At 38.3% G+C, this 24691-nt stretch overlaps 1 protein-coding gene across 2 annotated transcripts; it reads right to left on the bottom strand.

The window, feature by feature from the left end:
* Positions 1-2036: 2036 nt before the first annotated feature.
* On the bottom strand, positions 2037-18348 carry LOC308095400 (2-5A-dependent ribonuclease-like). 2 transcript variants are annotated; one of them, XM_080442458.1, is made up of 11 exons: positions 18273-18348; positions 14804-14890; positions 11647-11704; positions 10516-10800; positions 8155-8416; positions 7302-7865; positions 7031-7197; positions 6708-6946; positions 5717-5900; positions 5189-5340; positions 2037-4385 (listed from the first exon to the last, which is right to left on the bottom strand). In XM_080442458.1, the coding sequence occupies exons 4-11, from the start codon at positions 10789-10791 to the stop codon at positions 4226-4228; spliced, it is 2004 nt and encodes a 667-aa protein (XP_080298584.1). In that variant the 5' UTR covers positions 10792-10800; positions 11647-11704; positions 14804-14890; positions 18273-18348; the 3' UTR covers positions 2037-4225. The 2 variants fall into 2 exon arrangements, with proteins under 2 accessions (XP_080298584.1, XP_080298585.1); XM_080442459.1 differs by having other exon boundaries at positions 14808-14890.
* Between the last annotated feature and the right edge of the window lie 6343 nt (positions 18349-24691).

Raw genomic sequence — 24691 nt, 5'->3', positions numbered from 1 at the left:
GAACCAAATGGACCCATACGGGTCCATTTGGTTCCATTTGTACACTCTCAGAGTTAAATTAACACAGAGGATTTTACTTTGTAAATTGGGGTCCCAGAAATAATCATGGCATCACATGGTTTAATAATGCATATCATAGTGGGGGTCCTTGAAATGAAAAATGAAAAAAGAAAGAATAAAAGACATCAAAGAGTTTGAGAAGCACTGGTCTAAATAACTGCTGCCTCTCATTGATATAATTATAGATTTATTATACATGAGAACAGAACATGCTGTTTGCTCTGTAAATACATTTCCACACTGACACAGTGTGTCTGGATGTTCACCCTACACTGTAGGTGAACTGGGATGTTTATCTAAACATGTACAGTAGGTTTAGAAAGATAATACCTCAACATAATTCTACATATTGGGCTAATTGTTTTGGAAACAAGAATCTTAGTGTGTGAGAGTGTGTGTGTGTGTGTGTGTGTGTGTGTGTGTGTGTGTGTGTGTGAGTGAGTGAGTGAGTGAGTGAGTGAGCGAGCGAGCGAGCGAGCGAGTGAGTGTGTGAGTGTGTGAGTGTGTGAGTCAGTGGCGTTTGGTGGATTCTTACGTTGACCGGGCCAGAACCGGTTTGACGGCTAAACTGTTTTTTAATGGCCACTCATTAACAATTCGGCGAATGCAAATGAGCCCCATTTGAAAACAAAGGCGACTTTCTGTGGTCGGCTACAACAGAATAGGGTGAGGGGCTGCTAATGTTGATTTTTAGTTTTTTTCCCCCCTGGATCTTGCCCCTACACAGGGACAAGCTGGGTTTACAGACCGGGCCATGGCCTCGTTGGCCCCAATGACGATACGCGACGATACGTGTGCGTGCGTGTGTGTGCGGACTCCTTTCATGATGTTTTACAAATCACAGATTGGGACTTTATGGCCTGTCAGTGTCAGGACTATTCTGTGGGGTGTCGTCTCGACCTCCTTGGTGTTAAGAGTGAAGCCAAGATTCTGCTCTCGTCCACTGATGGCCTTCCTGAGAAGCATAGTCAAGGACTATGATGAAGAGGAAGGGGGCCAAGGCTGTGTCCCCTTGCAGTACACCAGCCAGGATGTCAAACCCCTCACTGTTGCCATCTGGGGTCACCACCTTGGCCCTAGTGCCTGCGTCTCTATTGCCCGGAGTAGGTTGGGAGGGACACACACCGTAGGCCTTAAGGATTTTCATCATCGTGCCTCACTCTATGGATCGAGCCAAATGCCCTTTTGGAATAACAATAATTAAAAGCAAAATGTAGGAAAAGAAAAATGAAGGGATATTTTCTCATGACCCAAAAATGGGTCGGGTCCCCACCCCCTGTTTGGGAAACACTGCTGTAACTCCCTTTAAGCGGGAATTGACCGGTCATCACTCAGTCGCCCACAGGCGAGAAATAATGTGATCGCATGACTCCGATCTTGGCCTCACTCCATTGGCTCCCCGTGCATTTTAGAACTCATTTTTAAGGCCTCTACAAACATTGATAAAGGCCTTACAAACGGCCTCTACAAACATTGATTATTGGTAAATACATGTATTAAAAATTATAATAAATTACATTAGATAATTTAATTACAATAAAATAAATGTTTTTCTTTTTTTATTCTTTAAGTTGGGGAAAATAGCCAATCTGAAATGCATTGTGAGCTTGATTGTAGATTGTCAAAAAAGAATAATTAAAATGTGTTCTTGTGGTGCAGGACACTATAATGATTTATTTTATCTATCTATCTACACCTGAAATAAAAATAAATATGATTCATAATCCATTTCCTTTAGTTTTCTCCATTCAGATGTTGAAGGATCATATTGTTACTTTATAGAGTTGGGAATGCATATTATCATCTTTATAAAATATTTGTCAAGTTATTTAAAAAATAGTTATGCTTCTATGAAATATAATATCTCTCTATAAAGAACACTATCACTGGATATGATTTCTCAACACAAGACATAAAGATCACATTATTATCTCTCTCCATAAAGGAAAAAGCAGAGTCACACACTCATAGCCACGATGCAATTTTATTAAGAAATCCTGCGTTTTGACAAAAATATTTCAAGAGGGATTTTTCAAACATGCAATTAAAACATTTATTTTGTTTATATTTGTAAATATTTTTTACAAATCAATAAATGCAGCCAATTGCACATATTGCACTTACTAATTTAATATTATTTCTTTAATAATGAAGCTTTTTTTGTTGAATGAACCCCGTCAGGACGAATAAGGGGGTACAAAGTCTAAAATGTTTGGGAACAGCTGGATTATACAAAAAAACATCATCTAAAAAGTAAAGAAAAGTCAGAAATAAACAGCAGAATCTGGAATATAGTCTTATCAAAAGATAAGCGAAACATGAGGAAATTCTATTTATAAGACCAGAAACCAAAATACATTCCTAGTTCCAGAAAAACCTGAGATGGAGTAGAGATAGAGGTGGAATAGAACAGTGGTTCTCAAAGTGTGGGTCAGGACCCTCAGGGTGGACTCCAAATGATTTTGGGGGGTCCCCAGGAGATTAGATTAATGTGCAACATTGTTTTCTCACTCAAAAGTAAACAAAGCAACATACAGTATAAGTGTAAACAGGGTTATCTGCCATTTTAAGACCTTTTTAATACCTCTCAATTGAAAATAAATTATAATAATCGACAAACTATAAAAAATGTTCAAACATTGGCCAAATGTCAAATATTACTTAAGAGGCAAAAACTTTGACAATAGCCGATAGCCGATCTACAAGCTCACACCACCTTGGGGGCTGGTAGATCGGCTATTTTCACAATATTTATCGGTGGAACCGAGTCAAACAAAATTTTATTATGAATTGAATATGAATTGAAATACGAGTATTTTGGGGGGCAGCGGCCTGTAAAGTTTGAGAACCACTAGAATAGAGATAGAGGTAGAATATCAGGGCACATTAAACATAAAAACAATGTATTATATGGTCACTGTCGGGAGGATAACTTGTATATAAAAAAAAACATTACATTTCAGGAAATGGAAATAAGAACTGGTGTTCTGATGATAATTAGTCACAAGCTCGTTCATATTTTCATTGGTTCAATATTTATAGAACCAAACAAATTATTTTTTCAAAACTTGCAATTTTTTTGTAGCATCGTAACACGTTCTGAGTTTGTAGATCTTTTCACTTCTTTCGCATGACACCGTCATACGACAAAGTATAAAATAGGAAAACGGGGGGAAAAAACACTATGAAATATGGGGATACAAAGTTTCTGCCCGACAGCGGCAACATTTCAGTCAGATAACTCACAAATAGATTGAACCAATATAATAGAACAAAGAGATTGAACCAATATTATAGAATGAGAATACAAGAGTGGATATAATATTTTATCTTGGCGTTCAGACTCTGCTACATTTTTCTCCCTGCTCAGCACAATTAGACAACCATCATTAACCAAGAGCAGGGAGATAGATATACAATAACAACCCCCCATGGGGAACAGAACCAATAGCAGAGCCCACTGGGGGTGCTGGGGTGGCGGTGGGAGCAAACACTGCACAACAATCAGACACACAAAGTGGAAGGAACGTAGATTTAGGTGAGCTTAAATAACCCGCCCAATTGGTCAGCTGATTGCCACGTCAGTGTGTGATGTATGGGTCTTGCATGACACTGTATACAGCCAGTAATGAGCATGCACGTAACCTCTCAAGTGTATACTGCCTGAACTAAACTTGCAGGCTACGTATCATTTCAGTCAGATAACTCACAAGTTTCTGCCTGACAGCGGCAACATGTAATTCACAAGGAAATAAAACGTTGTATATTAGAATCTCAATTCAAGGGAGTCCTTCACTTTGAGTGAATTACTGTTAATTATAGATTGTGTTTCGAAAGTCGAATGAGACGTATTGACGAATACAGATATACTGTATGGACTTTAATGATCAATTTAGATTTTAAATTGTTTTCAGAATTGCTTTGTTCTAATTTAGCTTTTTTGCATCACTGGGTGTACTGTACAAGAAAACAAATGATGAAAATCAAAATAATTACAAGGATATGTAAATATTGTAAAACCATGATTGAATTGCAATAAAAGTACATAGAAAAAAAGGCACGTTGAGTCTATTAGTCTTGATTCTTACACTGGTAGAATAGAACATGACTCTCATGTCTTGTGGATGTAGCACTGGTGCTGATACTACTGTATCTTCTACTGTGTTCAGGAAGTGAGCGCACATCTGGGACAGAAGTCAAACATATCCTTCAGGGCGAGCCTTGAGTTATTCCAGCCTTGTTCTTTGGCAAACTTGTAAACGTATCCAAACAGACCAGGGAACATCTTCATCAGGTTGATACCAGCTGCAGCCTTTTCCTCTAGTCTGTGAACACAAAGCAGTGCTCCTTCAAATCACTACTTCTGATTGTGACCACATTCACAACTATAGTGAGATCACAGTCAATTAAATTAAATTACAATCATATCACTATGGCTGCCATATGGTCTGATGTCTGCTAAAATAAATTGTAAAACATCATTTAATTTAGCTCCATGTCTCCTAATAGACAATATTCAATAGATAATTATTAAGTATATTATTTTAATTAAAACAACATATTTATTTTCTTTGTCCTGTGCATGTGGACACTTTGGCAGCTCTCATCACATAATGTGAGGCTATGAGTTTCTTCACGAGACGCATTTTATGGATGCCCTAATTGTAGAGCACGGTTGTGTGCACTCTGTGTGTGTGTGTGTGTGTGTGTGTGTGTGTGTGTGTGTGTGTGTGTGTGTGTGTGTGTGTGTGTGTGTCAGAATCAGAATCAGAATCAGTTTTATTGTCACATCACAGGTTTACAAGGTAAAAAAGTGGGTGAAATTCTTTTTTGTACATCGTTCCCATTGCAACGTTAGTTTCCATAGAAAGAAGAGGGGGGGGGGGAGAAGAAGAGGGTGGGGGGCAAGTGGGAAGGAGATCAAAACAAGAGAGCAACAGAAGGCCAGACAAGTTATCTACATATTTACAAATTACCTGAGATAATAAAATTTGTGTGTGTGTGTGTTTATTGTTTTGTTTTTATCCAGAGAAATGCTCCACTCATTTAGAATAAAATAAACCAAATATGTCTTTATTCATAAATGAATGGAAGGGATTTATCTTTCTTTTGATGTAATTCAACTTACTTGTGTGCATGGAGGTTGCGTATGAAGCGCAGCAGTGCAAATGAGTTGTCAGAGTAGAACTTCTTCTTCTTCCCATCAGGGCCTTCCCCCATTCTAAATTCATCCATCTCCTTAAACAACTGCCTGGTGGTCTCCCCCTCTGCTTCTTCAAACTGGAAAAACACAGAGTACAACTTAAAAACACACGGCACAACACACACACACACACACACACACACACACACACACACACACACACACACACACACACACACACACACACACACACACACACACACACACACACACACACACACACACACACACACACAGTACAATCAAATGGATTTGAGAACATAAAGATGGATATGAGCCTGAGATTATGCTTTAGTTACTTTGGAATGGTTTATTTGTATATTTCACAAACAAAGGCATTTTAAAAGAAATAAAGAAGGAATCAAAAATAACAGAAGGCACCAAATAATGAGAAAACAATAAAGGTAAACGTGTGGTCATACAGCTTCCTCATATTATTAGTAATAAACTAACCTTTTGTTTCCATGCGTTGAACTGTCCCTGCTCAGCATACTGCTCTAATGCAGGGATGAGGACCTTCAATGACCTGATGAGTTTCTTCTCCTTCAAATCCTTGGTCTTGTTCTCGTCCTTTTCAGCTTTTCGATACATCTCAACTTCCTTTTCATTTCCAATCCTTCTCAAGTACTCCTCTCTCCTGGGAAGAAAATAGTGAAAACATGAGTCTACTCTTCATGTGGATATCGTCTCTGTCAGGTGGATGAACAAGTAGGGCGTTAATTTACGAAGAAAAAAATAGTTAAAATATGGAGATAAGAGGTTTCTGCCCGACAGCAACGATTTGTTCCTCTGTGCAGGCTTTACTGTCCTGGTGGACCTGCCATGTGTATCTGTTTTCACTGTGTAGTTTCTGCCCTGCTATTATTGTTATGTCTAATCATGTACATATCTGTCCAATGTGTTATTATTATGTCTAATCATGTACATATCTGGCCTATGTGTTATCATTGTTATGTCTAATCATGTACCGTACCACTACCTGCCGCTATGTACACCCACCAATGTGTCACCACTTTCGCAAATTATGCTTAACCTCATGTACATACTGTATACATGTGCGGCTCTTATGCTATGTGTATATGTAACCTCATGTACATACTGTATGTGCTGGTGTTATGCTATGTGTATATGTAACCTCATGTACATACTGTATGTGCTGGTACTCTTATGCTATGTGTATATATGTAGATATCTTTATCTGTTTTAATGTTCTCTTTGACTTGCTTATTTAACGTTTTAACCCTTTCTGGAAAACAAAAAGAACACATTTTATCCACTTATTTACACCTGTAAACCAGTGATGTGACAATAAAGTAGATTCTGATTCTCTTCAAACATATTGGTTATATATGAGTACCTTACTGTCCGATCAAACAGATTAACATAATATGATGAAATAGTGTTTATAGATCAATGAATGAATAACGTGTGGAACAAAAACTACCATGTGTTTGGCCAAAAGAAGGGATGAGCCAAGCATTGCTGCACGGAAGGTCTTCTCTCTGGTTCTCCATGGATCATCCACTCAACCAGATCCTTAGCAACTACATCATCATCAAGATGTTTCAGATAGTAGTTGCCTTCGGAAATGTTTTTTGGACATTTCCAGATTGATCCTTTGGAGTCCTTCAGAAAAGGATGGTCTCCTCCAGAAAGGATGTAATATATCAACATCCCAGCCGGCTTAAGAATGAGCATAAAAATGAGTTAAGACATTTTTATGTATTTCTCATGAATTAAATGGTTCTCACAGATAAAAAAACTAACCTGGATATCAGTGCTTCTTTTATAACCTATTTCAGCATCTGCATCCAAAATCTCCTTTGCCATCCAACATAGTGTTCCTGCAGCGCTTGTGGGTTTACTGGTTGTTTTTCCTTTGTCTATTCGTCGGCTTATTCCAAAATCTGCCAATCTTGCCTTGCCTTGAATATCTGCGGGTAAGTTGGTAGATCAACATAATAACAAGTTTTAGATTAAGCTAAATAAATTAAACATAGTTGCTTATAATTCTGATATGATTTGCTTGTTTTCTTACCAATCAAGACATTTTGAGGCTTGATGTCCCGGTGGAGAATTTTACTATCCTGACAATGAAGAATTCTTAAGCTATTGAGGAACTGTTTTGCAAGCCGTTTCCTCTCCTGTTCTGGGAGTTTAGTGATGTATTCTTCCAGTGTGCATTCACATAACTGAAGAGCAAGGTACCCATAGCGCTTATCCTCTACAAAGTCAATGTATCGTACAATCGAAGGATCATCAAGCTCTGGAAGACGTAGATATAGTTCATCATTCTTCAGGTCGTTGTACATGTCGTGGGCATTAGACATTCTCTTCACTGCAACTTCAGTGCCATCATCTCTTAACCCCAAGAAGACCACAACTCCATTACTTCCCTGTGCTATGCGGAATTCTTTATCTTTCCCAAACACAAGACTCTTAACTTTTTTAACTTTACTGTCATCCATGTTTGCAAGCTTCTCTAACTGAGGCTTCCATTTTTCACTAACTGGGTGCCATTTTCGTGGTATTGTTGATGTAATAACATCGGGGTCATCTCTCAGGTCCTCTTGATTTATTTTCCTTTTCTTCTCATTGGATCCTGTTGATGGTAGTCATGGAAATGTCAAATTCTGAGTTTGGTTTGATTACATATCTTGGGCAGTTTTATATAGGCTTATACATATACTGTACATACATCTCTGACATATTAAATGTGGCTTCTGGGCACTGCTTGCGTTTGTAATGTTAACAGGTGAAGATTCAGAATGTCCCAAAATATGCTTCCGTTATGTCACGTTACGTCACACGTTACGTGTATGAATTTACCACTACAATCTACAGGAGTGTTAATAGCATTAACGTTTTAATAGCATTAATTCTTCACCTACCTTTGAGTATGTCTAGAAGCCGCTCCAGTGTATCAGCATCATCCTTGTGGATCTGCTGTAGAACATTCATTACGACCTGTTCTGCAGCATCCGGGTAGAACTCCATTATCAGGTCGACAGTGTCTGGCCTGTTAGCTCTACCCAGCTTTTCCTTTGGTATTGCCTTAAGGGCAAGGTTACGCTGGAACATTTCCAAGTCTGTGGTTTTCAGCTCACCCAGAGTTTCCATGATACGTTCCTCAAGTGTGACCGTGATTGATTTCTGGAATAAACAGAGGATGTTGACATCTAAGATTCATTCTCTTTATGCTTTGGGTTAGGGTTAAAACAAAGCCATATAGATTAAACACTTACTGCATGTATGAATGGTCTGACTGCTCAGAGCAGCGTGCGTGTGTGTGTGTGTGTGTGTGTGTGTGTGTGTGTGTGTGTGTGTGTGTGTGTGTGTGTGTGTGTGTGTGTGTGTGTGTGTGCGTGCGTGCGTGCGTGCGTGCGTGCGTGCGTGCGTGCGTGCGTGCGTGCGTGCGTCCGACCGTGTCACACTGTGTAAACCACTAGAGTGAGTGATCACAGTTACAGTGATCAACAGCTTATATGAATTCAAAAACTTTTAACAGAATCGTTCTTATATGAATGTTTAAATAATTCCCTTACGGTAATTAAGTCATCTGCTTACTGTGTTAATTTTGATTTTAATATAATTACCATAGTTTCAATTCTTTCTTTTTTTAAATATATTGTAATTTAAAAATATTTGTTTTTACTTTACTCCCTGATACTGTGCCTTGCAGCAGTAACCTGTCACATTCCAGATGGCTGACCAAAGATAGTATGTTTTATATGGAGGTTATTCAATGTTTTTTCCTGTCATGATTTGCATATGCACACAGTGAAACTTGGTGTTCCTCCGGCTACCTTGTGCAATCATGACTGCTAGTGATAAAGACAGTAAATGAATGCCCTCATCAAGTGGATTGATAATGAAATGCCCTCTTGAAAGGGACATTATTGAGTGAGCCTGGGAGAGGTCAATATGAATTTTTCCATAGGCTTTGAGTGATATACTGTAAGAGAAAGAACATTATGTTTAAGAAACGGCACAGGGAGACTGAGGCTGACGCAGTGACGCAGTGTCATGAGATGAATGGCTGAGGGACCAATTGGGACAGACATGGAGGAAAACATTAAGAAGGTCATAAGAGTGGAATCAAGTACTAACGTTACCTTACAGCACTCTGACCTACACAGTAAAAAGTGATAACTATAAGGGGTATTTTGTGGTGAGCTGTGGTTACATCGTAGTGTGCACATTAGTCTTGAAGCGGGTCCCCGATGGGAGGAGATTAGATGAGCTCAGAACATTAACCATTATCTGAGCTCCATTACTTTGTCAGCCAGTAAGGAAATGTCTCTTGTGAGTATGGCTAGACAGGCTATCATAGCACCTCCCACTTCCTTGTTTCCAAATTGTACGGTTCACTATAAAAGCTTCATTTAACATGCAGCTTTTCCTCTGGTCTCTGGTACGACAGGTTGTAACTGTTATAATGCTCTAGTGGGTGTTCATTTTAGATTTTAAGTTGAGGACATATCTGCTGTGTGTCTGAACCTCTGTCTGATGTACTTTATGTCCCATTCTAGTGACCTCTGCTTCCAGGTGTTGAGCCTTCCTTAATGTTTGATTATATAATGTATACTTATTTACTTACTTACACTGACTGCCACTGATGTTTAGTTTTATTGTTGTTTTATTTTTGTTCTATTCTTGTCTTGGCATTATTTATCTTTACTATCCATTTATGTTAGGTTATTTTTGTTATGTTGTATGCCAGCCTTCTTACACCAAAAAGTTGATAATAGTCTGGTGGTGTGTGTGGCTGTCTGGACAGTGGGTTGGTGAATGGTTACTTCACACCCCTATAATTGTGTTTTTTGTTTTTTCTTTGCATTTCTTCACCATTTGCTTACTTTCACTCCTTTCAATTTGCTCCATGTTTTAACCTTTTATTAGTGTGTGTGTGTGTGTGTGTGTGTGTGTGTGTGTGTGTGTGTGTGTGTGTGTGTGTGTGTGTGTGTGTGTGTGTGTGTGTGTGTGTGTGTGAGTGTGTGTGTGTGTGTGAGAGTGAGTGAGTGAGTGAGTGAGTGAGTGAGTGAGTGAGTGAGTGAGTGAGTGAGTGAGTGAGTGAGTGAGTGAGAGAGAGAGAGAGAGAGAGAGAGATAACTGAAATCATTGCCATGTGTATGAAATCATGTGCATGTGTGATGTAGAGTTATGCTCATGTACATCAGTGTGTTTACTGAACTAGTGACTGCTTTCAGACACAACAACCATTGTGTTCAATTTCTGGACAGTGTACATACCTCATGTATGTTGAGTCCATAGAAAAACTTCTTCACTAGATCATTCCTGCAGATCTTCTCCAGAATATTGACCATGATCTGATTTATATTATCGGAGTAAGACTGCACGATGAGAGCAACAGTCACCGTCCTGCTAGCCGCATTCATAATGCTCCTTGGGAGCGGGTCGTCGCCTTCAAGGTTACCAGGCTGTCGCAGATGCCACTTGAACGCCATGAATTCATCTTCAGCCAGATCCTCCAGAGTATTCAACATATGGACCTTAAGTGTCTCCATGGCTGATTCCTGGTACAAACAGAGGGTGTTAACATCTCAGCTTCATTCTCTTAAAGCTTGGGTCTGAAGAGACTGAACACAAACTTTAGTTGAAGGTATGCACATCATGGAATACACATTAACCTCTTAGATCTGCATTTAGATTTTGTCATACGATGGTGTCGTGCGGCGAAAATAGTCGATCTACAATATCACAGCGTGTCGCATCACAACGCTCTGCATGTGAGATTGTAGATCGGCTATTTCCAAAAATGTTTGACAGTTTGCATCTATAATGACAGGCCCAACATAGGGATGTCAGGATTTGTTTTGGATTAACAGACTGGTACTGTATGCAGAATATTACATTAGATAGGACATACACACATTAACTGATCAGGCTTTTATGAAGAGGATATGTAAACATTTATGACAACATACAAATGTAGCATAAGAAAGGAAAAGTGTATACAAAAACTCTTTTCAGCTCTTTGAAGGGATAGTTTACCCAAAATAATACACACCCCAGCCTTGAATTCATAGAGATTGTTTTGTTTTTGTCACATTCCTAAGCCAATAATTTGATGAACGGCAGACAGATCCTAATGTCTCCGGTAGGTAGGAGTCTCCTACCGGAGCCGCCGCCGTTCATCAAATTATTGGCTTAGGAATGCGACAAAAACAATAAAAATCCCCATGAATTCAAGTCTCCATGGGGTGTGTAATCGATAGATTTTTTTGGGGGGGTGAACTATCCCTTTAAATTCACACAAAATGTGTCTATAATCTTTCTACTTTCTACAGTGAATATGTACAGTGTATTTCAACATGCTCATCATTACATTGGTTTGTTCAGTTTGTTGTAAATAAACATACCTGCCCTTTACAGTTCAAGATTCCACAAATTGTCCACTAGATGGCGAACTTTAACCACCTGAGAACAACAGAGAGAGAGGAGAGAGACAGAAATAAGGACGGATTAGCCATTGGGTCAGTGGGGCCGGGGCCCAGGGGCCCTTGGGGGGGGGGGCACAAAAAAACACCATCTGTGAGGAAGTTGCATCTGTAGAGAGAGTCAAGGTGATAGATCTCCTTATTATAGTATTTTCAGAGGGAAAAATTATGCTTGTTAAGTTCTGCAGGGCATGGCAGACATCAGAGAGAGTTCCATCCACCTTATCAGCGCCTTGTTAGTATCTGACAGGCTTTCATTTCGTACACAATCTATTTACAATGTCTAATGCCACTTGTATGCAAATGACAAATCCGTATCAGAACTCAATAGATATCTAGATGAATCAATTAATTAATTGAAAAAATACTTTATTTTAAATATATATTTTTTTATGTTTTCTTTATTTTTGTATCAATCAATAGATCAGAGCTGGGCTGACCAATCAGGAGGGCAAGTTCCCCCCCTGCCTCTCCTATAAAATCGCCACATGGAGAGAGACAGTAGGACAGCTAACAGGGAGACAGTGTAGGAGAACAGAACATCTGAAATCTGTCCGCCGGTCATCAAACATGCCCCCATGTTTTTAATAGTTTTCTTCTAGTTTCCTAGTTGTTGTTATCTTTTATTGGTGTGATGTTTCTGTTTTTATGCAATTGCCTTCTGTAGCACTTTGAGATTTCTTGTAAATGTAAAGTGCGTTATAAATAAAATCCATTATTATTATTATTATTATAGGAGAGACAGACAGTAGGACAGCTAACAGGGAGACGGTGTATGAGAGACAGACAGTAGGACAGCTAACAGGGAGACGGTGTATGAGAGACAGACAGTAGGACAGCTAACAGGGAAACAGTGTAGGAGAGACAGACAGTAGGACAGCTAACAGGGAAACAGTGTAGGAGAGACAGACAGTAGGACAGCTAACAGGGAAACAGTGTAGGAGAGACAGACAGTAGGACAGCTAACAGGGAGACAGGAGAGACAGACGGTAGGACAGCCGGGAGACAGGAGAGACAGACAGTAGGACAGCTAACAGGGAGACAGTGTAGGAGAGACAGACAGTAGGACAGCTAACAGGGAGACAGTGTAGGAGAGACAGACAGTAGGACAGCTAACAGGGAGACAGTGTAGGAGAGACAGACAGTAGGACAGCTAACAGGGAGACAGTGTAGGAGAGACAGACAGTAGGACAGCTAACAGGGAGACAGTGTAGGAGAGAGACAGACAGACAGTAGGACAGCTAACAGGGAGACAGTGTTTGAAAGACAGACAGTAGGACAGCTAACAGGGAGACAGTGTAAGACATTTATTTCAATACGCCTATAGGCTCAACTTAAATGACCAAGAACATTAAATGAAACTTGAAATTCCACATGAGAATCATAGAATGTTATGAACACTGAGGTTTTGGTATCTTCTGAAGTTAAATTGATCAGTGGAAACAGGATGTTTCTCAATATTTACTGTCATTTTGATGCCATATTGGTCTTTGGAAATGTATTCTACGGTGTAACTTTGTCAATAAAACAAAAGTTGTTTTTTGATTTAATATATACATTTAATATCATACATTTCTCATACATCCATTCCTTCCCTATCGACAAACGCTGTGATGACACAGAGCAGTATAGGCGTATAGGTGTTATACTTTCAGTATAGGTGGCTACTGAAAGTATAGCCCAAGACAAAAAATAAAAAGGCAAGACACAAGACAGTGACACACCATTAATCCATGTGGTAACCAGAACGGTCGGTACAACAACACAGTCGGACCCTGTATAGATAGACCATAAATCTCTGAACGGTCAGACCCACCAAAACCTACTCGGCCGGCATGGACTATAGTACGCCTAAATGTGCTGGTATCCACGCGGTTCACCCATCTGACCACTTAACATGGGTGGGCTGCCGCTGCGAACACTAGATTTTCAAGTGGGCTCTGATCCGGAAAAGGTTGGTCACCACTTGACAAATGACGAAGCCTTGATTTACAAAGCAGCAGCGTATAGTGAATTTTATCGTTGACCGGGCCAGGGGGTGGTTCGCGCAACAACGGCTGATAAGTATATTGAGAATTAACGAGCCATTCCGGGTGGAAAACGGAACGCTCGTCCCAAAACACACTGCCCCATTTTTTCCGAGGACAGAGGCCGCCGGTTTAGACGTGGGGCAGGGTGTTTCAGGACGACGGTTCTTCTTCTATTACATTTCTGAATGGAGAGGTGCTCGTCTCTGCGCAATGGAGAACCAGTTTGACGGCGAAACTGGTTTTCTAATGGCCACTCATTAACAATTCGGCCGAATGCAAATGAGCCCCATTTGAAAACAAAGGCGACTTAAAGGGTGAGGGGCTGCTAATGTTGTTATGTTGATTTTTTGTTTTTTCCCCTTGGCGGATCTGGGTTTACACAGACCGGGCCATGGCCTCGTTGGCCCCAATGACCGTACGCCCTTGTTACAAAGCCTCAATTGTGTAGATCTACATGGAGCAAAGTCAGATCTACCGCCCAGATAGTTTCAAGACCCTGTACAGATGTGCTATTATATCATACCAACCTGGAAGGCCATTGTGGTACAGGAGAGGAGAGAGGTATGTTTCCTGGTCTAAAGTGACATTCACACTGAGCAGCACTATAACTATAAAGATAACTATAACTATATCGTTCACCATTGTATTTATTTTAATAGTCGGTGTGAAGTCATCCACTTAAAACTATATCTTTATAGTTATAGTGCTCAGTGTACTGTTAATGGCCTTAGGCGGTGTAAAATCGACTAAATATATAGTCTATTAGAGAGACACATTTAATAACAAAGTCTCTATTGCAGTTTAAAACATTTTTAAACAATTTACAGTAAATGCACATTCTTCATGTTTGCGCCGGTCTGCACCTTTGATTCAGGAGAGTCACTAAATTGTGAAATTTCACTAAACTAATGGTGCCTCATAGGATAGTAGGAAGTAGCTTACTGTACTAGGAAGTAGGATAGAAAGATTTATAATAGTACAGTAGGATGTTATTAATCAGTAAATATTTTAAGCTTCATACATGATATTATTGATCAGTATAAACTCACCTACTCAAGTAGAAGTCTCTATGGCTAAAAACAGGACAGAGCTGTTTTAGAGTTCTGATGATTCTGACCACGTCCAGCCTGCATACACTACACACACACACACACACACACACACACACACACACACACACACACACACACACACACACACACACACACACACACACACACACACACACACACACACACACACACACACACAGTAGACAAAAGGTTAAAACAGCACATTTTAACAATAAGGCCGTTCAAAGAGCTTAATAAAAGAATACAGGGAAGGTGGGCACTAGGGAAATCTGGGCATCATCTTTAGTAAGAGTTAAGTGTCTTGCTCAGCGACGCGTTATTATGGATCCCACTTCAGTTCTAGGCAAAACCCACTGGCCAGTAGTCGCTGTGATTGACAGTTCTTGTTTTTGCAACTATGCCTAAACCTAACCTTTACCTCAGTAAAACTATTGCTGAGAGCCAGTGGTAACTAAATACATTTACTCAAGTCGGCTACTGTACTTTACTGGAGTATTTCCAATTTTCAGTACTTTCACTTCTACTCCACGACATCTCAATGGCAAATATTGTGCTTTTACTCAACTAAAATTATTTGAAAACTTTAGTTACTAGTTACTTTGTAGATTTTTATTATTATTAACATACAGTAACCACTTCAGCCCTATATACATTTTGGCCATTTAAAAATAGCAGATCTACAAGATCACAATGCGTCGCGATATGACCCATTGTGAGCTTGTAGATGTGCTGTTATACAGTTGAAAACTTGTGAAATATATACATAATTCTGCATAATGAGTACTTCTACTTTTGGTACTTTAAGTACATTTTGATGCCAGTACTTTTGTACTTTTAATTCCGGACTTTTACTTGTAACAGAGTATTTCTATATTGCAGTATTGATGCGTTTACTTAAGTAAAAAATGTGAGTACTTCTTCCACTACTGGTTTACCTCGAGCACTGTCCCGTCGGCAGTGGCAACCAACATGTTCCTAATGGCTATAGAAAACTCACCATTCTAATTTAATTTAATTTGAGAAAACTAACCATTCAGCTATGGCCGCCCCAAAATGCTTGGAAGTGGATCAACCTGCAAACAAATTGATCCCAGCCTAGAAGGCTTCTAATCCCATATCCCGGTGTGACATTCATTCCACTGCCATTGGCTAGATCAGGGGTCTTCAACAGGGGGTCCGGGACCCCTATAGGGGGTCCTCAGAATTACTACAGGGGGGCCACCACACCTTTGTGTGATAGAAAGATGTTTTTTACATTAACCACTTGAACCCTAGCATCCGTATTCTGAGGAGAACTTTAGCCAAAAATAGCAGATCTACAAGCTCTCAACGCCTCGCACTTGCGAGGAATTGAGAGCTTGTAGATCGGCTATTTTTGGCAAAGAGGTTTTGGTGTAGAGGGGAAAAAAGAGCAGACTAAGTAAAAAGTGAAAGGTCAAGTTTACTAAGTATTGACGGTTTAAGTAGCTAAATGTCTGAAAATACACATTAACATGAATCCAACACAAAACTGATGATAGTTGCTGTCATACAACACAGTTCTGTCAAACACACAAATCCAGCGACCTCTGAACCGTAGGACCCACCTAAACCTACTCGGCCGGCATGGTAATGGTCTTTCACTATATTACGCCTAAATGTGCTGGTATTCATCCACGCTGCTCACCCATCTGACCACTTAACATGGGTGGGCTCTGATCTGGAACATGTTGGTAACCACTTGTCTAGATATTCACACAATTGAAATGACAAAGCCTTGATTAACAAAGCCTCAATTCTGCAGATCTGCATGGAGCAAAGGCAGATCTACGGCCCAGATAGTTTCAAGACCCTGTTGTTAGGAATGCAGAGTGAATAGAACCCAATAGCACAGCTACAACAAACAGAAGAGTTCAATCAAAGTATGTATTAATACATGCAGAAAAGGCAAGCCTACAACTGGAGAATTCAGACAGTAGTAAGGTTGTCCAAAATGCAAAGAGGGCAAACGACCAAACAAGATAAGTAAGAAAGAGGCGGGCGAAGGATAAAGTTACTATTTAAAAAATATGTTTTATTTAAGAACAGATGGCCTCAGTTTAAATTTAGCTCATGTCCTAATCTTTGAAGCCGAATAAAGAGGTCACAGCTGATGGCCCTGGATCTGAGAATTTGTACCAAATAGATTTCCTTTATCACCAAAGTACATTAAGAACTGGAATATAATTAATGTGATCTGAGAGCAGCTTTGTCAGCGATGTGTCACTCATGTCATGTGTGACTCCTGTTATTTCCTCATGAGAAAATAATATTCGGTCTTTTGAGACACTGGGGTTCACGCTGGTCCCGAGGAAGACTAAGCTAGTAACTCCCATCATGATTACTGACATGGACTATACAGATGACATTACCCGAGTCTCAGACACAGCAGAGAATGTAAGGGAACTACTACTGGCAGTAGAAATGGAGTGCAGGAAGATCTGCGTCAAGCTCTATGCCAAGACAACTAAACTATCTGTATTTAACACAGAGGACATCGTTGCCAGTGCTGACGGGACAGTGTTCGAGGTAGTCGAGGACCAGTGGTGGAAACAGTAATCACATTTTTTACTTAAGTAAAAGTATCAATACTGCAATGTAGAAATACTCTGTTACAAATAAAAGTCCGGAATTCAAAATGTACTTGAGTAAAAGTACAAAAGTTGTATTGGCATCAAAATGTACCAAATGTAGAAAGTACTCATTATGCAGAATGTCCCATTTCACAAGTTTTCAAATGAATAAAATGTATAAAAATCAAATGCTCACAATGATAATGCGACGCATTGCGATGCACTGATATAATACTCAAAGTATAAATTATTTTTTACAAATTGCAAAAGATATATTTACAAATAGCTTATATTTGTACAAATCATAGCATATGTATTTAAATGCCAACTTACAAGTTACAAGTAAGTTTGCAGATAGGAAAATAATTTTTTTTTAATAAAAAAATGTCCATACATTTTTTGTAAGAAAAAAATGTCTTTAAAAAGAGTGACTTTTGTCTCAAAATGATGTAACAGGAGAAAAGGAATGTATGCGTGTGTTGGTCTACTCACAAATGCAGACTCAACAATTGACACGCAGAGTTGATTATTTACAAATGATATTTTATGATATATTTACGCACCAGTATAATACATTTTTGTAAAACTTACAAATTCATATTTACAAAAGTATTTTGCAGATTGCAAAACACATTTGTGAATAATGGAATATCTTTGCATCATGGTATTGGCTTCACAAATAATTTTGACACAAATCTCTCCCATTAAACTAATGGTGCCTCATATGATAGTAGGACAGTAGGTTACTGTACTAGGAAGTAGGATAGAAAGACTTATAATAGTACAGTAGGATGTTATTAATCAGTACATATTTTAAGCTTCATACATGATATTATTGATCAGTATAAACTCACCTACTCAAGTAGAAGTCTCTAGATGAGGAGAGAAGAGAGAAATGACTCGACTAAGAAGGAGCCGATTCTGACCGCACTCAGCCTGTACACACACACACACACACACACACACACACACACACACACACACACACACACACACACACACACACACACACACACACACACACACACACACACACACACACACACACACACACACACACACACACACACACACACACACACACACACACACACAGTAGACAAAAGGTTAAAACAGCACATTTCAACAAGGCTGTTCAAAGTGCTTAATAAAAGAATACAGGGAAGGTGGGCACAAGAGAAATCTGGGCACCATCTTTGTTAGGAGTTAAGTGTCTTGCTCAGTGACACTTAAGACACATTGCTGAGAGCCAGTGTAACTAAATACATTTACTCAAGTTTTATACTTTATTTTGCTGGAGTACTCAGAATTACTACAGGGAGCCACCAAACCTTTCTGTTTTTTTTTTACATTAACCACTTGAACCCTAGCATCCCTATTCTGAGGAGAACTTTAGCCAAAAATAGCAGATCTACAAGCTCACAACGCCCCGCACTTGCGGCTATTTTTGGCAAAGAGGTTTTGGTGTAGAGAACGGGCGATAATGGCAAAAACTCAATTCAACTCATTTCAGTTTTACTTTTTTTTTTTAATATAGAGACAGATACAAAGGAGGAGTGTATGACAAGGCCAAGGCAGGGAGAAGGTTCAGGGGTTCTGGGACACATCAGGGGCAAGGCACAGCAAATTCACTCCTCTATTTCCGAATCAGTCAAGTCTGCCTCTGTGATAATCAGGTCTCTTTTTTTTATAGACACTAGGAACATGTTGGTTCTCAGCACATACTTTCAAATTGGGGATATTTACAAGACTTATTTTCAAATTATTCGAATTGGGTGCAAAATCTTGCATTAAACAGCCATTTAAGCATATGGAAGTATTGAACAAGTAAATCTTGAATTGTGCAGAAAAGTGTGCTCATAGGTCTCTACACAATAATGGCTCAAAAGTTGATCATATATTTGTTGTAACAATTTGCGTGTGATAATATAGGGGTCCACATATTCAATGCATGATAACTACCACTAAGCTACTAGTCTGCAATGGTTATCATGCAAAATTGTGAGGTAGAAATGTACAGCAAGTAAAAAAAACCTCATACCTAGCTTTGCCCACCACCCATTTGAGAACCATGGCTCAATTCTAGGGCCCTGCCTCATGTTATCACATTAACATAATAGTGTTTCTGACTGTATCTCTAGAGTTATAACCACATGTTACCACTCAAATGAAAGTGTAGAATGGTGAGCAGTTTACTATAGCCATTAGGAACATTAGGACAGTGCTCAAGGTAGTCGAGGACCAGTAGTGGAAAAAGTAATAGTAATTTTTTTACTTAAGTAAAAGTATTAATACTGCAATGTAGAAATACTCTGTTACAAGTAAAAGTCAATTAAAAATGTACTTGAGTAAAAGTACAAAAGTATTGGCATCAAAATGTAGCAAAAGTAGAAAGTACTCATTATGCAGAATGTCCCATTTCACAAGTTTTCAAATGAATAAAATGTATAAAAATCATTTGAAAATAGCAGATCTACAAGCTCACAATGCGTCGCTTGTAGATCTAATATTTTCAAATGGCAGAAATGCATATAGGGCTGAAGTGGTTAATGTATATTTGGAATAATACTCAAAGTATGAATTATTTTTACAAATTGCAAATGATATATTTATAAATAGCTTATATTTGTACAAATCATAGCATATGTATTTAAATGCACACTTACAAGTTACAAGTAAGTTTGCAGATAGGAAAATAAATTTGTAAAAATGTTCTTAAAAAAGCGTGACGTTTGTCTCAAAATGATGCAACAGGAGAAAAGGAATGTATGCGTGTTGGTCTGCTCACAAATGCAGACTCAACAATTGACACGCAGAATTGATTATTTACAAATTATATTTTATGATAATTTACGCACCAGTATAATACAATTTTGTAAAACATACAAATTCATATTTACAAAAGTCACAAATAAATCATTTGTGTTTGCAGATTGCAAAACACATGTGTGAATAATGGAAACACATTTGTGAATAATGGAATATTTGTGCATCATGGTATTGGCTTCACAAATAATTTAGACACAAATCTCTCCCATTAAACTAATGGTGCCTGATATGATAGTAGGACAGTAGGTTACTATACTAGGAAGTAAGATTTATAATACAGTAGGATGTTATTAATCAGTACATATTTTAAGCTTCATACATGATATTATTGATCAGTATAAACTCACCTACTCAAGTAGAAGTCTCTAGTTGAGGAGAGAAGAGAGAAATGACACAACCAAGAAGGAGACGATTCTGACCGCACTCAGCCTGCATGCCCTTAATCAGAAATACCTGATGAATGTCAGTTGGAAACATTGTACTCGCAAAAAAAAAACTTTTTTTCTGTAAGTGAAGACAATGTGTGCGATCACCATTCTTTCCTTCCACACACACACACACACACACACACACACACACACACACACACACACACACACACACACACACACACACACACACACACACACACACACACACACAAACAAAGTAGACAAAAGGTTAAAACAGCACATTTCAACAAGGCCGTTCAAAGTGCTTAATAAAAGAATACAGGGAAGGTGGGCACAAGAGAAATCTGGGCACCATCTTTAGTAGGGGTTAAGTGTCTTGATCAGTGACACTTAAGACACATTGCTGAGAGCCAGTGGTAACTAAATACATTTACTCAAGTTTTATACTTTATTTTGCTGGAGTACTCAGAATTACTACAGGGGGGGCACCAAACCTTTCTGTGATAGAATGTTTTTTTTTTACATTAACCACTTGAACCCTAGCATCCCTATTCTGAGGAGAACTTTAGCCAAAAATAGCACATCTACAAGCTCACAACGCCTCGCACTTGCGGCTATTTTAGGCAAAGAGGTTTTGGTGTAGAGGGAAAAAAAGAGCAGACTAAGTAAAAAGTGTTATTAAAGAGAAACGGGCGATAATGGCCAAAACTCAATTCAACTAATTTCAGTTTTACTTTTTTTTTTTAAATATAGAGACAGATACAAAGGAGGAATGTATGACAAGGCCAAGGCAGGGAGAAGGTTCATGGGTTCTGGGACACATCAGGGGCAAGGCAAAGCAAATTCAGTCCTCTATTTCCGAATCAGTCAAGTCTGCCTCTGTGATAATCAGGTCTCTTTTTTTTATAGACACTAGGATATGTTGGTTCTCAGCACATACTTTCAAATTGGGGATATTTACAAGACTTATTTTCAAATTATTCGATTTGGGTGCAAAATCTTGAATTAAATAGCCATTTAAGCATATGGAAGTATTGAATAAGTAAAATAACCTTTCCAATCAATTCCCCATACTTGAATTGTGCAGAAAAGTGTGCTCATAGGTCTCAACACAATAATGGCTCAAAAGTTGATAATATATTTGTTGTAACAATTTGCGTGTGATAATATAGGGGTCCACATATTCAATGCATGATAACTACCACTAAGCTACTCGTCTGCAATGGTTATCATGCCAAATTGTGAGGTAGAATTTGCCGAAATGTACAGTAAGTTTAAAAAAACTCATACCTTTGCCCACCACCCATTTGAGAACCATGGCTCAATTTTAGGGCCCTTTCTCATGTTATCACATTAACATAATAGTGTTTCTGACTGTATCTCTAGAGTTATAACCACATGTTACCACCCAAATTAAAGCTTAGAATGGTGAGTTTTCTATAGCCATTAGGAACATGTTGGTTAATGCCACTGCCGACGGGACAGTGCTCAAGGTAGTCGAGGACCAGTAGTGGAAAAAGTAATCACATTTTTTACTTAAGTAAAAGTATTAATACTGCAACGTAGAAATACTCTGTTACAAGTAAAAGTCCGGAATTCAAAATGTACTTGAGTAAAAGTACAAAAGTATTGGCATCAAAATGTAGCAAAAGTAAAAAGTACTCATTATGCAGAATGTCCCATTTCACAAGTTTTCAAATGAATAAAATGTATAAAAATCATTTGAAAATAGCAGATCTACAAGCTGTAAATAGCTTATATTTGTACAAATCATAGCATATGTATTTAAATGCCAACTTACAAGTTAAAAGAAAGTTTGCAGATAGGAAAATAAATTTGTAAAAATGTTCTTAAAAAAGCGTGACGTTTGTCTCAAAATGATGTAACAGGAGAAAAGGAATGTATGCGTGTGTTGGTCTACTCACATGCAGACTCAACAATTGACACGCAGAATTGATTATTTACAAATGATATTTTATGAGATATTTACACACCAGTATAATACATGTTTGTAAAACTTACAAATTCATATTTACAAAAGTCACAAATAAATAATTTGTGTTTGCATATTGCAAAACACATTATTTTGTGAATAATGGAAACACATTTGTAAATCATGGAATATTTGTGCATCATGGTTTTGGCTTCACAAATAATTTTGAGACAAATCTCTGCAATTGAACTAATGGTGCCTCATATGATAGTAGGACAGTTATTAATCAGTAAATATTTTAAGCTTCATACATGATATTATTGATCAGTATGAACTCACCTACTCAAGTAGAAGTCTCTAGTTGAGGAGAGAAGAGAGAAATGACTCAACCAAGAAGGAGCCGATTCTGACCACACTCAGCCTGTACACGCACACGCACACGCACACACACACACACACACACACACACACACACACACACACACACACACACACACACACACACACACACCACATTTCAACAAGTCAGTTCAAAGTGCTTAATAAAAGAATACAGGGAAGGTGGGCACAAGAGAAATCTGGGCACCATCTTTAGTAGGGGTTAAGTGTCTTGCTCAGTGACACTTAAGACACATTGCTGAGAGCCAGTGGTAACTAAATACATTTACTCAAGTTTTATACTTTATTTTGCTGGAGTACTCAGAATTACTACAGGGAGCCACCAAACCTTTCTGTGATAGAATGTTTTTTTTTATTTACATTAACCACTTGAACCCTAGCATCCCTATTCTGAGGAGAACTTTAGCCAAAAATAGCACATCTACAAGCTCACAACGCCTCGCACTTGCGGCTATTTTAGGCAAAGAGGTTTTGGTGTAGAGGGAAAAAAAGAGCAGACTAAGTAAAAAGTGTTATTGAAGAAAAACGGGTGATAATGGCCAAAACTCAATTCAACTCATTTCAGTTTTACTTTTTTTTTTTACATATAGAGACAGATACAAAGGAGGAGTGTATGACAAGGCCAAGGCAGGGAGAAGGTTCAGGGGTTCTGGGACACATCAGGGGCAAGGCACAGCAAATTCAGTCCTCTATTTCCGAGTCAGTCAAGTCTGCCTCTGTGATAATCAGGTCTCTTTTTGTATAGACACTAGGATATGTTGGTTCTCAGCACATACTTTCAATATTATATTATATTATTTACAAAACGTATTTTCAAATTATTCGATTTGGGTGCAAAATCTTGAATTAAAAAATCATTTAAGCATATGGAAGTATTGAATAAGTAAAATAACCTTTCCAATCAATTCCCCATACTTGAATTGTGCAGAAAAGTGTGCTCATATAGGTCTCTACACAATAATGGCTCAAAAGTTGATAATATATTTGTTGTAACAATTTGCGTGTGATAATATAGGGGTCCACATATTCAATGCATGATAAGTACCACTAAGCTACTAGTCTGCAATGATTATCATGCCAAATTGTGAGGTAGAATTTGCCGAAAGTAAAAAAAAACTCATACCTAGCTTTGCCCACCACCCATTTGAGAACCATGGCTCAATTTTAGGGCCCTGCCTCATGTTATCACATTAACATAATAGTGTTTCTGACTGTATCTCTAGAGTTACAACAACATGTTACCACTCAAATTAAAGCTTAGAATGGTGAGTTTTCTATAGCCATTAGGAACATGTTGGTTGCCACTGCCGACGGGACAGTGCTCGAGGTAAACCAGTAGTGGAAAAAGTAATCACATTTTTTACTTAAGTAAAATTATTAATACTGCAATGTAGAAATACTGTTACAAGTAAAAGTCTGGAATTCAAAATGTACTTGAGTAAAAGTACAAAAGTATTGGCATCAAAATGTAGCAAAAGTAGAAAGTACTCATTATGCAGAACTTTCACAAGTTTTCCAATGAATAAAATGTATAAACATCATTTGAAAATAGCAGATCTACAAGCTCACAATGTGTCGCTTGTAGATCTAATATTTTTAAATGGCAGAAATGTAAATAGGGCTGAAGTGATTAATGTATATTTGGTAATAAATAATACTCAAAGTATAAATTATTTTTACAAATTGCAAATGATATATTTATAAATAGCTTATATTTGTA

The sequence above is a fragment of the Gymnoscopelus braueri genome (assembly GCF_963280865.1).
Source record: "Gymnoscopelus braueri genome assembly, chromosome: 11".
In the NCBI taxonomy this organism is placed as follows: domain Eukaryota; kingdom Metazoa; phylum Chordata; class Actinopteri; order Myctophiformes; family Myctophidae; genus Gymnoscopelus; species Gymnoscopelus braueri.
The sequence above is the reverse complement of the archived record's forward strand: the minus strand, read 5'-3'. Positions and strand labels throughout refer to the sequence as shown.